Source organism: Polistes dominula, unplaced genomic scaffold (genome assembly GCF_049000335.1).
Source record: "Polistes dominula isolate Pdom_NZ unplaced genomic scaffold, Pdom_raw_medaka contig_16, whole genome shotgun sequence".
Classification (NCBI taxonomy): Eukaryota; Metazoa; Arthropoda; class Insecta; order Hymenoptera; family Vespidae; genus Polistes; species Polistes dominula.
In genome coordinates this window covers 6,562,367-6,579,509 of record NW_028301040.1, presented here as the reverse complement: position 1 = coordinate 6,579,509, position 17,143 = coordinate 6,562,367, and the positions used below count along the sequence as shown (strand labels likewise).

General features: G+C 30.5%; 1 protein-coding gene across 4 annotated transcripts in view; it reads left to right on the top strand.

The window, feature by feature from the left end:
* LOC107070583 (lachesin) overlaps positions 1 to 14,645 on the top strand; it is a 279,183-nt gene extending 264,538 nt beyond the window's left edge. For all 4 annotated transcript variants that reach the window (XM_089174799.1, XM_015328917.2, XM_089174798.1 and 1 more), the window contains one exon: positions 171 to 14,645. In XM_089174799.1, the coding sequence (XP_089030925.1) occupies positions 171 to 280 (110 nt within the window). In that variant the 3' untranslated portion in view covers positions 281 to 14,645. The remainder of the gene's footprint in view (positions 1 to 170) is intronic.
* Positions 14,646 to 17,143: the final 2,498 nt, after the last annotated feature.

Genomic DNA, 17,143 nt, shown 5'->3' with positions numbered 1-17,143 from the left:
ATTCATACAATTTAATATGTTTTATCTAAAATTGTATTTAAATTAGATTGAAGAATTCAATCATTCGTGACTCATAATAATTCATGGAAAAAAATTAAATTAATAGATTCTATATATATATTTATACCAAATGAGTAGAATAACAGGAGAATATACTGTTCTTGTTTCAGGTAGTGCATACATCATCAGATGGAGTGCACCGCAGTTGATGATCGTTGCGGTGCAATACATACTCACTGGACCGTATATGCCACCGTACGTACCGCAAACGGCGAATTAAGAACTAATAATATACATCTTCGATTGATAGAAGAGAAATGAAATGGGAATGAAAATGAGGACGAAGACGAGTAAGAGAGGATGAGAAGGAGGAGGAGGAAGGAGTAGGAGGAAGGAAAGCACCGATTTCCGAATCCGAATTAATTCGCTACACAAACGCGATTCGGCAGTGTTCAAATCGATCGGCAATTCAATTTCGAATCGGTGAACTTTAAACATTAAGTCGATTAAACATCGAATTACCTGTAATTCGCGAATTGACCCACGAGTTTGATTACAACCACCCAGGAACAGTGGTGGCCGAATTACCGCAAAACGATAATTATGTATGAAAGCGCGTCCGTACTTCCTGATTACATTGGCTTGTTATACGTCGAGAGTATAGTATGTATAGTATATTACGCATTCGTATAAATTACAAGGTAAATTAGAACGAAATTAGTAGCTCGCGTTCCTCGCTATCTCACAATTGCTAGATTATCAAACGAACGAATATAAGTACGAACGAACGAACGAACGAACGATATCGAACAGTTTCTCCCATTAAAATCTGAAAAACACCAATGACCAATATATTTATTTCATTAGATAATACTTATCATTATCATCATCATCATCATCACAGGAATTCTATCATTTAACATATACATTAATCGGAATTGAATAATCACCGCGAAATATTTCGATCCACGATAAGAAAATAAATAAAAATGTTATCCTACGACAAGAAATCCTTTTTCATCTTTCACGAAAGGATCGATACGTGAGGACGAATTTGAGAGGTTAATTTGAAATTTTGCTTGTTATACATATAATGTCGCCCTGGAGATATATTAGTGGAATATTAATCGGCATCATTAGTTGCACGACAAATTGCTCTATCGTCGGACCAACGAAATGGGACAAGAACCCAACGAATGGATTTACGGCGAAGCTCTACTATGGAAATGTATGTATGTACTTATACATACGTATGTATAAATATATATATATATATATATATATATATTATATAATTTGAAATAAACTCGGCGACGTCGAAAAGCGTGTCACCGATCGATTCTAAACGATTTTGCAGCGATTTAATAGCACCCCTCATGCGCACATGACATTTATTAAACCACATTTTGGGGATTACAGACGTTCGTAGAACATAAGGAAGTCCTTGAACTCGCTTTGATGTGGAAACAGTGTACGTGTACGGTATAGTTCAATTAACTTTTCCAATTTAGTTAATAATCAATACGTTAGATCTTCTATTAATAATCCAATCGGAACGCTTAATAATTTTGATCGTATCGTTTAAAAGAAATAAACGAATCGAGTTTTGTTCGTAATATAAATTCGATTAAAATATATTAAACTCCCTGAAAAATTCTTGCAGATTTAATAAAAAAAAGAGAAGAAAAGAAATAATGAACAAATTCAAAAGCAATACTTTTTTATATTTTATATATTTACAAAAATATCTATCAAATATATATATATATATTTATAAATCGGCATAAGCTTTTCGGACAATTCAATAATTATGAACATTTTTTTGATGCATTTCTGATGATTATACTAATATACACACACAGACACACACACACGGTCATATTTGGATTTACGATAGAACAAATGGCGTTAGAAATCGTGTTAGATAGTTGTACAACGTTATATCGAAAAGGACGATTTTGTAACAGCAAAAAAAAACAAAAAAATACCATTGAGACAATGAGAACAAAACTTTCTCCTCTTTTTTTTTGTTGTTATTTGTTTTTTTATCCCTTGTTTTTTCTTCTCCACACAATGCAGCGTAATCTATTTCGATCTAACGCGCGATTCCGTTGGATTAAATATCATCCAACATTGGCGGTGTTAACTTTCACATATTCTAAAACTGCACGAAAACGAATCGGAAACTGGTGCTTTTTTATCTTGTCGCAGATACTACGGGGAAATTTGTATGCACGGTGTTACGATAATATTCGGTAGCACGAGCACAGATATACATAAATACGTAAAATATACGTTCGGTTGGATGAAAACTTTTTATACCCGTCTATTTTCATTGTAGATATTTACGTTGATGTGATAAGGTTATCATGGTGACAATCAAAGTGAAAGAATTTTTAAATTCAAACGTAAGCAACGTTATTCTTAAAATTTCATTTTCGTCCATTACACATCTTTTCTTTTATCTTCCATCTCAATCGGGATAATTTTAAATTAACTATCAAGCTAGAAATAAAATCTCGATTAAGTTTGGGTAAGGAAAAGAAAAAGAAAGGAAAGACAAAAAGAAAAAGTAGAAGACGGAAAATTGTTGAAAAAATTATAAACGATATATAGGGGAACGATTGACGAATGGGATTCGAGTAAGCAGCTTTGCCACTGCAATTCCTGCTTCACGCGAACGCACAGGATACTTTAAGCTAAGCCCTGCTTAACTCGAGCAATTTCATTTTATCCGCATAGTAGTAGAAGCAACAGCAACAGCAACAGCAGTAGTAACAGCAACGTTCTCTTAAATCTTACATCGTCAATCTGTCCGAATTTGAGTCGGTGCTAATAAATCCAAGTGTAAGTAAACGATGAAATAGAAAAAAACGAAAAGATAAATACCGTAACAGGAATGATTAATTCCTCGGTAACTAGAAAAAGGAAAAAAAAAGGGAATAAAAACAAAAAGAGGCGAGGAAAAAGGGGAAAAAAAAATAATAATAATAGCAATAAAATGAAAGATAGCTTGACCATCGTACTAAAAGTGGAAAAAAAATACTCATAATTTACACGACGAGAGAGTGAGAGAGAGAGAGAGAGAGAGAGAGAGAGAGAGAGAGAGAGAGTGGCCTCGATGTTGGATATTTAAAATTGTGCGATGAAACATCCAAGAGGGTTGTGTCTTCCTTCAACAAGAATAAAAGGGAGGAAGGGAGGAAAGGGAAAGAAGAAACGTGATTAATGCTACGTCACGCGCGAACCTTCTTTCGTAGTCGCGTATAATATTCCGTACTTGAATGATATCCCTGGACCGGCACGTTCGCGATAAAACGAAAGCGAATATTTATTTCTACGAATTCAATTATTTCCCTATAGAAAGAGAATCAACTATAGCTATCTTCTGAATTTGGTGAATGTATACATATATATCTGCGTGTGTGTGTGTATATATATATATGTATATATATAGTACATATATGCAAGAAATAGAAAAAGAAATAAACGGAGTTAAATCGACCATTCCCAGCTTTATGGTTCGGTCCAGCCGACTGAAAGTTTATTCTCGCACGGGCCACTTCGTTCTTTTCCATTCGTAAATCGATAAAAAAAAAAAAGAAAGGAGTAGGGAGGAGGAGGGAAGGAGGTAGAAAGAAGTTACTTACATAGTTATTTGTGTGTTTGGTAAAATTTAGAACTCCCATACTCTTCTTTTATTTTCTATTTACTCGGTTGTAACATTTTCAAAGGTGATTTCTAACAATAAGATTAAGAACGAGAAAAATCGGCCAATTGTTTTTCAAGGTATAAAAATATTGCAATAAAAAAAAAACAAAGTTTATTAAAGATATCGTAAAAGATTAAACGACAAATGGAGAAATTTCATTGATTAAATGTATCTTAGGAAAAACAATTTCTATCGAATGGTGGCTGCATAACCTTAATTCGGTCATAAACTATATATCCCGTATAACGCTCTTGCACTTCGTGCAACAAATGTTTATCCCTGTTTGAAGAAAAATAAGAAGAAAAAGAAAAATAAAAAGAAAAAGTCATCTTTCTCATTTTTAATCCACTAAGCGAGAGCGTAAAACAACTTGAAATTCCTCGTACGAGTTTGTTTTGAACCTTACCAAAAATCAAAAAAGCGTTCGACGTTGTTTCGGGGTTTTCTTCTGCTTCGTGTGGTCATGAAACTCTCTTAAGGATAGAAAAAGAGAAAAAGAGAAAGAAGCCGAGTATGAAAAGTTTCGATCGCACAAAGAGGGCTTCGATAAAGTATCATTCGGCCGGAAAGTCTCCAGCAGAAAGTTACCAATCTATGGTACAGATTGAAAAGTTCCCTTTTATGTCGCCCGTAGAAATGTGAGAAACTTTCTATAACACGTACAATGTATTATACATGTATATACATAGGTATATACACGCATAAAATAGAAACAAGAATGGAAACATCTATAGGATCTACCAGGAAACAACACAACGGACTTAACGAAAGATTTCGAAAAATAGAGCATGAAAAATCGCCCGATTTGCATTGATCTACTTTCTACTTTCTACTTTCTACTTTTTCTTGTCCTTTCTTTTTTGATTCTTTTTTTTCAAGTGGTAGGATGGTAGATCAAGGGTGTGTAACACTTGAGTAATTAAATATTATATAAACTATTATTTTTTATTTTAAAATAATTTTAAAATTTATGTGGCTAATATTTGATAATCGGTTTGATTAAAATCATTGTTGCCATGTGAACTAATCAACAAATTTTGTTACAGCATTATTATAATCATTTAATAATTCATTTACTGATTACATTTAACGTTCCCGCTGGAAAATGAAGTTTTTAAAGTGGGTCAAATTGAAGATGATGAGATATTGTGTATCCTTGTAGAATTTGAAGATGCACCAAGATGCACTACCTGTTGTAGTAAGTTTATTATTCAAAAACAAAAGTATTCAAAGAACAATACTCGAATTTATAGTGAATAACCAAAAAGAAGAAAGATTTTAGTTATTATAAATCATTCGGTTATGTATATATACAGTGTGAATCAATAAAAAATAATATATAAAATAACTCGGTTCTATTGGATACACGGATAAAAACATCTTAATAAAATATGCAATATATCAAAGGTTACATCCAACAAATCAAATCAAATTAAATAAAACACATTTTTCGATAATCAATCAATAAAGTTACGAGTTATTTCAGATAGTAATTTTTATTGATTGACGCTATACATGTAGAATGTTTTTTTGTTAAATTCCTTAAATTATTTTCTAGATAAAATCAAAATCAATCGAAATCGTTTACTTTATAGGCAGAATACTCAATGATATAAAAATTACTTACAAAAGAATTCTCATTTTCTATTATTTCAAAAATTTATTTTCCCTCATGTTTGAATCAACCTTGGATACGTGTACAATATCTGTTTCATTTAAAAATATTTTTACAAAGTACATTTAATTATTTATATTAATTTTCTGTTCTAAACTAGGACACCGGATACTTTAAATATCTTGATTACAGGATGATTCAGAGGAATACTAAAAGTATCGATATCCAATCGAGTTATCGATCAAAAGTTTACACAAGACCAACATCAAAACCAATTACATGGACTACCTTTACGTTCAAGTACATAAATTAGTTAGTAACAAGTTTGGTGACCATTCTCCACTTCGTATAGGAAAAAGCAATTAAAAAAGTATCAAAACAGTTTTGCCTTTTTCGCTTCTATTCGTAGGTATCATTTCACAGATTGAACAAATGTAATCGAGAGGGAAACACGATCGCAATTACACACGAACCATCTCGCTGACCTATAAATTGATCGATTCGATACGTTATCGATCGTCTAAAGAAGAAACAAAATATAGATATACGTGTTTCATTACAAAACACAAAAAAAAAAGAAAAAAAAGATAGGGCAAAAAGAGTAAAAAAATCTAAATGAAAAAAAAAGATAACCGAGAATCCAGAAATGTAATCCACATTTTTTCATTTCTCTCAGTTACAATATTCCATTACATTGTTCAATGACTATAGATATTGAAAAAAATATATCAAAGTTTCTTCATTTCTCTATTTTGATTTTACAATTTTTATACTATATCTTCTTTTTCCATATCATTATTATTAATATATTTCAAAGCATTAATGTAAATTTTTGTAATATAATCTAAACCTTTTAGAATTTTCGTCCAATAGAAAAATTTGAAAATTTTGTATAATTGTCATTTATGATTCGACAGAACTAAAATATGATAATTGATAATGAAAAGTATTCTAAATTTCGTTCATTGTTCACTCTCTTGTTCATTTTTAAAACTTATGTCTGTGAAATACTTTTCTTTTTTCTATAAAATTAACATAACACTTTTTCAAAATTAGGACTTCAATATAATTTCTCTTCTTCTTTTTCTCTCTCTCTCTCTCTCTCTCTCTTTCTCTCATTTCGAAACATACGTCGGTAAAAAACATTTTCCTTTTTCATAAAATTAGCATAACATTTTTCAAAAATTACATTTTCGAAATTACTGCTTCATTTAATTTGTTTCCCTTAACTCCCTCTCTCTCTCTCTCTCTCTCTCTCTCTCTCTCTCTCTCTTTCTTATTTCTAAACTTACGTCCGAAAATAATTTTCTTTTTCCATAAAATTACCATATAATATTTTTCAAAAATTACAACTCCGCGCAATCTTTCGTCCCCTCCCTCTTTCTCTCCCATATATTAAATATATATACATATAACATATATAATATATACCAATATACACACGTACATGGGGATTACGTTTAAGCGACGCGTGAACGGCCACAGTCTCCGGTAAGCGGAGCGTAACGGAGATACCGCTCCGTGACGTCGTTAAGCGGTACCATACAAAATGATTCCACGCAACTAGACGACGCACCCTAGCCGTCAAACGACACCCTTCCCTGCTCTACCCCTACCCCTGCCCCTGCCCCCCCCCATAACATTGCTCTTTCGATACTACCAACTTCGATCGATGAAAAAAAAACACCAAGAGAGAAATAAAAAATAACAACAAAAAGAAAAAAAAAGTATTTACGTGTACGCACTCGCTGTGTGTGGCTCACCCCTTTTGAAATGTTTTTTCTTCGAGAAATTTCAACGTTACCGACGTTCGGTAAAATTACTAGGATTGGGGGGAGTGAGTGGTGATGGTGGTAGTGGTGTCAGAGGGTTGGAAGTTGCGGATAAAAATGGTTGCTCGAATTTAAAACGGGAAGAGTTTTACGACGCTGTTAGGTATTAAACTCGAAGGTAAATCCTGATACAACTCCCACCCCTCCCACATTACCACCATCACCACCATACGAATTTATGTCCGTATTCATTATTCCAACAATAAAAAAACGTTCCCTTAAGGAATTCTCCGCGTCTCGAAGCGACGATAATAAAACCTTGGCTTTTCTTTTACGGTCATTCGCGTAAAGAGATCCTAAGATTTTCTTCGTCCCTATACTTTGGAATATGGTCAATTTCGAAGTAGATATCTGTATTATATATATATCATCGATTTGTCATAAGGATCTATGATACCTAAGTATAATTCGATCTTGATTTCATTTAACTTCGTTTTTTCCAATGGTCATTTTCAAACTTGTTCAAAACAAATTTTTACGATAATTAACTTGGTCACAAAAATTGAGAACATTCCTTTTATGATTTAATTTAAATTTAAAATAATTAAAATCAATTTTTATCATAAATGAGAATTCATGTAAAACATAACAAGAGAGAACTATAAGATTCTACGGTGTTTTAGGGAAGAGGTTAGGCAAGTAGTATTATCGTTTTACGCTTTGTTTCTATTCTATCTTTCTCTCTCTCTCTCTCTCTCTCTCTCTCTCTCTCTCTCTCTTTTGCACTCCTCTTAATTACCTCCATTTCCTCGAAACATAAACTCGACCGAACAATCTCCGTGCGCATTAACGAATTCACTTGTTCATTAATTAAACGAAGCTTCCGATGAGAGAAAATCATTCGTTCCTCGAGATTACAATTTATAAAAAAAAAAAAAAAAAAAAAAAACAAGAAATAAAAAAAGTAATCTATAGATACATTTTATATTCTCCAAAAAGAAAAACAAAAACAAATATAAAAATCAACGAAAATAAATAACGCGGGTAAGAATATTAAATGATATTTCCTTCAACCAATTCGTTGCCGAGAATATAAAAAATGATTATATAAAATATTACGATTGATACATAACTTGAAATGAAACAGAAAAATTTATCATTTATTACGAAAGTTTGATAACACTTTTCACGATGATGTTTTCATGATATACTCACGACGATCATATTTTCAAAACAAGAAATATATATAGAAAAGTCAGGTGCGATGAAATTTTCGGAACGACGCAAGGGAGTCTTGTAGTTGAACGAGCTCGATATGTAACACGCAGGTAGAAAAGATATGAAGATCTGGTACTGCGTGGAGAGAAAAATAGAAAGGGAAATATAGGAAGAGAGAAGAAAGCAAAGAGAAAGGATAAAAAGAGAGAAAGAGAGAAAGAGAGAAAGAGAGAAAGAGAGAAAAGAGAAAGTTAGTTACTATAGAAGGGTAGATGGAAAGGAAGGGAAGAGAAGAGATCCGGTTACACACAGTCTGTATCATCATTTTGCGATGTACTTGCGAGCTTTTCCCGCCTCGTTTAACACGGGCCATTCATAATAAGGATGACGGCCGGAAAAGTATTGTCGCTTATCGTGAAGCAGGAAAACGCGTTATTCCGTTAGGAGTGGTCCGACCACCGATTTACCATCACTATCCAACTTACTCGAATATATATTGTCCCAAATTACGATACCTAAACCGTCTTTTCAACTTGGTCAATAATTTCTCTCTTACCTCGTTGGGTTCTCGTAATTGCCTGATTAATAAATATAACGAAAGCAATCTCCCGAGCTTGGGAATCGATTGAAACGCGAAAATGTATATTATAAGCGCGACGGGCTAATCGTTTTGCTACTTTCTACTTTAAATTTAGTAGATACCTTTCTATACGTTCTATACCTATTACCTACTTACTTATTCACATTCGAACATATTCAAATTTTACTTATCTCGATTATGAAAAAAATATAATGTTCATTTATTAGATTATGTTAAAATGTTGATAATCATTTTTGATCATTTCTTTGTCCAGATAAAATCATTAAATCGATAATTACAATTATGACAATGACATAAAATAAAATAATTTCATGCATATACGTATATTTGTATCTGCATTTTCCCGATTACAATGGATCAAAGCACAATACACGATAAAGTAACGAACAAATGTATCATTTCTGTGCATATTTATCTTTCTTAAACAATTACTAAATTGATTCGATCGTTTTATTATCATACGAATCTCGAATATATACAAATAAAATGAATACACCTGTCCAAAGCTAAATTTCACGCAAACGTGATAAAATAGAAAAAATGTTTGGCCATTAAGCTAATGCTACGCAAACGTAATATCTAATTCATATAGATACACACGATTTCAGATATATATCAGGAAAAAGTATTCCTTTTTTTTTGTTTATTTTTATTTACAATATACTACTATCTCTCCAAACATTCGGCGAATGATGGCGAATAAAAACGTTAATTGAAATAAATGTAGCCGGTTTTTCGCGAACGATTATTATCATCCCTCGAAACCCCTAACCTACCATTACCACACCCCCAACACCCACCGCTTTCACACCGAGTCGATCGATACATCGTACAATAATCTCGATTGACCATTGTGTTCACTTTATAATGGTCTACGATAGTAGTATACATTTGGAAGTTTAGTTTCCTTACAAAAAAATATTTTTAAAAAAATAATAATAACAATCAAAACATTGAAGCTGTTGTAACGATACTCGTTTTTCGAGATCAGTTTTCATTGGAAATATAATTTTTTTTCCCTTTTTTACCGTAAAATTATTTCAAAAATAATCGACTAGAGAAATTAAAACATATGATACTCTATGCAGTATCGGGTGTACACGATGAAAAACGTATGATTTTCTTTGAAAAGAGAAAATAAATAAAAGTAATTAAAACTATTTAAAAAAAAAGGTCTTCGAGATCAGTTTTCATTGGAAATATTGTTTTTCTTTTATCGTCAAATAATTTCCAAAATAATCTATTGTAGAATATTAAAAAATATAATATTTCATACAGTATCGAGTATTCATGGAAGAAAACTTATGGCGTTTTATGTAAAAGGAAGAAAAATAATCAAAAGTGTAAGAGTAGGTAATTCACCAAAGTTACTACTCATACTCATTCGAAAAATATATTTCTCTGTTGTCAATTAATTTTGGAAATAATTCATCTAACTGACAAAACTTTAAAAGATTATACCTACACTTGGATTATTATTTTTTCTTTTTTCAAAATTCTTATGTTCAATAAATACAGTAATTGTGTAATTGTGTAATTGTGTAATTGTAAGTGGAAACGCATCTTATAAAGGAGGAAATTGAAATCACTGTGTTTCATTGTACATATATAGATATATACATATAACATAAACACGTTGATTGGACGTTTGCATTAACCAAATTTATTTCGTATACCGAATGGATGAGCGCAATAGTATCATTTACCATGATGCACCAGGCTAGTTAATTAATCTCTAAACTATATCGAAAAGGACGGACGTAGCTATTCATAATTCGCGAAATATAATCTCGCGTACGATCGATTATTATTATAGTTATGTAGATGGAAACTGGAAATCGCGTTTTCTCCTGTGCCGGCTAAGCCGAGCACACGAATATTCTTCCTTCGAAAATAAATAGAAAATAAAGAAATATATTATATATAAATATATTGCGAAAAGATAAAAATCGATTCTTTCATCGATTGATCAAAAACAAAAACAAAATAAATGCGAAGAGAAAAGAAAATAGAAAAGTAAAAGAAATAAAAGTCGTGGGAAGAAAGCGTGTAAACAAGTTGAAAGTATTATCGCTTGTACTTTTAATATACATATTGATTACAATTATTAATATTATTAATATTGTTATTATTATTATAATTATGATTCCAGTAATTATTATTATTATTGTTACTATTAATATTATCATTATTATTATTATTATTATTATTATTATTATTATTATTATTATTATTATTATTATTATTATTATTATTATTATTATTATTATTTTGTATTCAAAATTACTTTATAATTAAGATATGTATGAGGTAAATAAAAATCGTTAATGAATGCACAAAAATGGATGATACTATAAAGGAAGTTTATAAAATTAAAATATATATATATACATATATATATTTAATCGACCGACGAAATTCCGGAAAAAAATCGATCTATGAAAATGATAAAAAAAAAAAAGTAAAAATAAAAATATAAGTTTGATCTTTTCCAAATTTATATGCGTTTTTTCCGGTAGATCGTCGGATACGTCCGGACGTAAGTTGTAAGTGAATTGTAAGATGACTTACTGTAAATAGCTCAATGTATAAACCACGTCTCGATCGTTTGTATAATATACAGTGTGAACATACGTGATCGAACTCGTATATCTAAGTATGTACTTATATACTTACGAAGGAATAAAATGTACGAAATAATCGATCCAATGAAATATTCAACTTGAACATTTAAAACGTGTATCTGTGTATGTACATAAATTTTAAGCTCTAATAAGTGCCAAATAGAGAAATCGTTTATCGTCCTCTCTACGCAATACCGTCTCAAATTTCAACATTACTACGAGGACACTCGATATATAAATAAATATATATATACATAATTGTTCCAATGAATACGTCACTTTTACATTATAAAAAAAAAAACCACAAAAAAAATAAGAAAGATTTACATACTAATATGTGTGATAAATATCAGAAGCTTAAAAAATCGACGATATTGAACTTTACCTTTTTTTCATTTTTCTATAAGAAACTTAACGTATAACGTATAAACAAAATTTCGAAATATATAACGCAATATTTGATACAGTAAAAATATTGTTCAATCTATTAAACGCGTTGAGTAGTTAATCATACTCGTCAAATTATAAAGACATTGATTTCATTTATTATCATTTCATAATTATCAAATTATAACGAGAACATCAAAAATAATAAATCACTTATAAAATTATACACAATATGTTTATATCGATTTATGCAAAATGTGTTTGATACACAGCGTGTTATAAGCGTTTCAACGAAATTCACGTTAACGCGAGATACTCGATAATGAATATAAAATAAATTTGTATATGTATAATCACTGCCATATTTATATTTTCGAATGATTGTACACACGCATACACATACACACATACGCTACACAACTTTGTGTCCTCGTGTAGTCTTTTAATCGCTTAAAAACTTGATAAACAGTCGTAGATGATCCAGACACAAATGAAAAACTAAAGAAAAGTGTTTAAACGACTCTAATATGTTAATAATCTCTAGCATTAACAGTACAGTGCAGTATAGTACAGTTAAAATGATAAGTATCGAATAACGAATTAGACAAATCAGTGTGCTTTTCGTTTTCAAACGAACGTGCTTAGAATAATTAATCGTCAAGGAGATAGTCATTTAAAAAGAACACCGTAAGTCGTGGATTCGAAAGTCAATTGATTTAAAGGTCCTTTTAATTTGAGCCATTAAACTGTATAGTTCAATTATCGAAAGTTCACTTTGCACGTGCTAACAAAAATTTTCTATGGCGATTTAACTCGTCGTACTCGACAAGTGCATAAATATTAAGATATACTATAAGTATTACTTTTATTTTGTTATTTTAATATTTTGTAATTATAAATATAATTATGTATTATGTACGATATGATTTAAATAACATTAAATGTCTCATTTTATATTCGATAAAAAAGATAAAAATGACCACCATTTAATATTACAGAAATAAAATGACTTAAATCCTATATTATTGAAAATAAAAAAATAAAATAAATATTATAATCTCTCGTATCTTTTACAAGATCAACAAAATTCTACACCGTTAGACTTTCGAATCAATTTAACGACTTATTGTATCTGTATGTAATAAATTATATAGGCCATGGAATTCATACAAATGAAAAACGATAAACATAGCGATAAGGGGACGATTACTATTAAAAAAAAACCATGTTATTATTGTCATAAGTCTGGTATTTCGTAGTAAACCCTTACTACCTGCTCGCTACTAAAATTATGATCGTCTTGCACGTGTGTATGTAAAATGTTTGATTATGAGAGCTCGTGTGTTTGCTGCGTGTATGATTTTTGTGCAAATTTTATGTGTAGTGTGTGTGTGTGTTTATGAGCGTGCGTGGATGCGTGCCTGTTTACCTGAGCGTATATATAATATACATAAATATATATGTATATATACGTGTGCATATATAAAAGTATTATTGTTACTACTTAACTGTTATAAATACGAACACACAGTAACAAGCACCGATCCGAAAATTCACTTTTATTTCAGTCAACATGTTTCTTGTATATAGATTTCATCATACATACATGCATACATAAACACATACTTATATACATGCATTAATTACATAGAGGACGGTCTAATCCCCCTTCAGATTATGATTTAAATCCTATTATAATATTACAACTTTAAATAAAAATCTAAAAATGAAGCGTTGAGCAGTGAATATATAGCAATGATAATAATAATAATATAATAATGATAACAATAATAATAATAATAATAATAATAATAATAATAATAATAATAATAATAATAATAATAATAGTAATATTAATATTTAAAATTAGTTATAATAATAATAATAAGATAATAGTAATAATAAGAATAATAAGAATAATAAGAATAATAATAATAATGATAACGATAATATAAAAAAAGCAGCCTATCCCTTCTTCGAATTTTTCCACAATGACACACTGCACCGTACCTTTCTGGCTTTTAAAAAAGAAAAAGATTTCACATTTTATACTCGTTGTCCGACGGTGTGTCAAAACAAGAAAGTATTTTAATATCTCGATTCGTCGCTTGATACGCCATTAGCACGCGCGTTGTTACTGATTAAAAACTAAACAAAACAAAACAAAACCAAAAAAAAAGCAAGAAAAAAAATTATTAACAAAGCAAAAAATACTAAGCGAGGACTACTTTCTTCCATTATCATTTATTCCCTATTATTTTATTTATCGTCTCTTTTTCTTTAGCAATTTTCCATCACTCTTATATATTACATCTATTATATATTGAAAGAAGAAGAAATAAAGCGAGGAAAGAAAAAAGGAAAAAGTATTAAAACATAAGAAAAAAAATAGAAATTTCCAACTAATAAAAACCGTTGCTTTTAATGTGCGTCGTCCCATTGCTACGCGATAATTATGATAATCTAAATGTCTCTGCGTTTACAATACAAAGTATGAAAACTAAAAATAAAAAATAAAAACAACAAAGTATTAGATTTACGTTTAATCGTGAAATACGAAAGAAAAAAAAATGAGAAATTTCAATTACAGCGAATCGATCATTTGTCACTTCTAAATAAAAAAAAAAAAAAAATAATAAAAAATAACAAAAAGTATTGTCAATTAAAAAATAAAGTCCAGTACTACTGTAATTAAATATCGGACGCTGCATACTTTAATTTTTTTGTTTTGTTCTAATTTTTTATCTTTCTCTCTTGATCTCTTTATACGATCTTTCTATTTCTATCTTTCTTCCCATCCTTTTTCTATCTATCTTTCTCTGCCTCTGTCTATTTCTATCTACATTTAATAAGAATATATATTTTAATCATGTTGCTGTATATTTCGCGCGTAACAACCCCTCGATTGTGATAATGTGGTAAATATATTTAAGGGTAGTTATATTAATAAAAGATGAGAGGAATGGCACCAAGGGGGAAATTGTCTTTCAATCAATATTACCCTACTTTTTTTGTACTTGATACTTTTTTTTATTTCTTTTATAATCATTTTGAAATTCATATTGAAATGAGAATATTTTTATGTTTTTATTCTAAAGCTGTACGTAACAATTATTTATTACTAAGGTAAGTAAAAAATTATGTTATAATAAAAAGATATTCGATAAGCTAATAATAATTGATTTGCAAAATTAAAATATATATTTTAAGGTAGAAAAATAAATTAGAATCTTTCTTTCTTTTTTCTTCTTTACATCTTCCTTTTATTTTCTCTCTTTCTCCTTCTCTTTCTCTTTTCATTTCTCTTGATTATTGGCTTCGGCATTCCACCAAAATCTCACCCTAAAACGGTCGAGCGATTCAATTAATTCAGTTTACCGGGAGTGTAATAAAGTCTAATTACAATGGTAAACTACCCGTGGTAAACTGTCACAGGCACTTTCGTGAGTGCATTGCATAGCTAGAATATTTCATTCGCAGCCGCGCGTACGTATAATTTTGTAACGCGGATAAAAGGAAAACGGGATGATTCGTGAAAAGAGAATAAAACCAAAACCAACGAATAAAGGAATTCGAAGAAGAGAGTACAAAAAAAAAAAGAAACAACAAATGCATTTGCTATAACAGGTTGGTTCCATAAATAGTAATCCAGAAAATAGGTTTTTTTTATTGTAATATAAAAAAAACGAATTATAGAAATATTCTAATTGCAAGATTTTAATCATAAAGTATATTTAATTTTAGTTTTAACAAATCTTGTATCTGAAATAAAATCAATGCTCGTTAAAAATTCGAAGAAAAACGTAAAAATGAATGCAGTTGTTCTCTAATCGCCTTTTCTATTGAGAAGAACACAAAAAATCCTAACGGAAATTGAGACGGAAAAGCGAACAAGACTTCCATAGGATACGTTGCATCTCGAATCCGCGATAATGGATTCAAGGATTTCCCCTGTACCGCGGAAATACGAGTAACCCTAACGTTCTAGACAGTGAGATGAAAGAAAAGAATAAACTAAAAAAAAAAAAAAGAGGAAAAAAGAAATAGAAAGAAAAGAAAAAACTAGTCACTAGCTCTTTTCGTCGTCGTGTAAGTTTTACTGATCGCGACAGATCTTGTCTTTATCCCTCCATCATCTTTTCCACAGTCGTTTCTATCCACTGTCATCACAAGAACCCTCTCCAAGTCGATACCCTTTATTACCCTTTTTTCGACGCCCTTTGAGTCTCTTCTGGCTTTTGAGGAATCGCCAAGAAAAAAAAACGAAAAAGAAGAAGTACGAAAAGATACCTTTAAAAGGGGTAGCAACCTGTCTGTCTGTATGTCTCTCTCTCTCTCTCTCTCTCTCTCTCTCTCTCTCTCTCTCTCTCTCTCTCTCTCTCTCTCTCTTTTATATATATATATATATATATATATATATATATATATATATATATAGAGAGAGAGAGAGAAAGAGAGAGTAGCTGCAGTATTCCCGAAGGATTCGTATTCTCAAGGATTTGAATATTTTTTTTCTTCTTTTCTTCTTTTACTTTTTTCTTTTGCATTTTTTTTCTTTTCTTCCTTCAACCCTCTTTGCGCATACACCGAGTGTACCTTCATTTCTAATAAATTTTCTTCTGACGCATTGCCACTCAATGTAAAACTTTTCCCCCTTTGTTTGTGGCACTAATCGTTTAAGATCTCGAAGGGACATAAACGAATTACTCTACTCGAATTCGTTAAGTTAGATGTGTAATATAAATGTTCATACTTAACTAAAAGAGAGAGAGAGAGAGAGAGAGAGAAACAGAGAAGGATAGAGATTAGGATTGATACAGTTCGAACATCTGTCGCAATTTCGCGAGAAACGGATTTAATACTTTTCCAGAAATATTCGTGATGATAATGATTATTATTATTACTATTATTAATGTAATAAAAACGATATCCGCTGTGATAATGTTCGAAAATACCAAAGATTATTACGAATCTCTCGGAAGTTCGAATTTTGTACGATTTCGTTGATGTGAGATCAGCCAGGCCAGCCGTGCCTCCAATCGTTTTAACAAATTTAATTTTTGATCGTTATCATTGATCACCGGTCCCGATTAATTTTAGTATCAATTAATGGAAAATTGCATGCGAAGTGTGGAATAACTAATACCGAGGAACGAAATGCATATATTTTGAGTTACCTGGAAATTTCGTGCCGATTTATATAAATACATATTC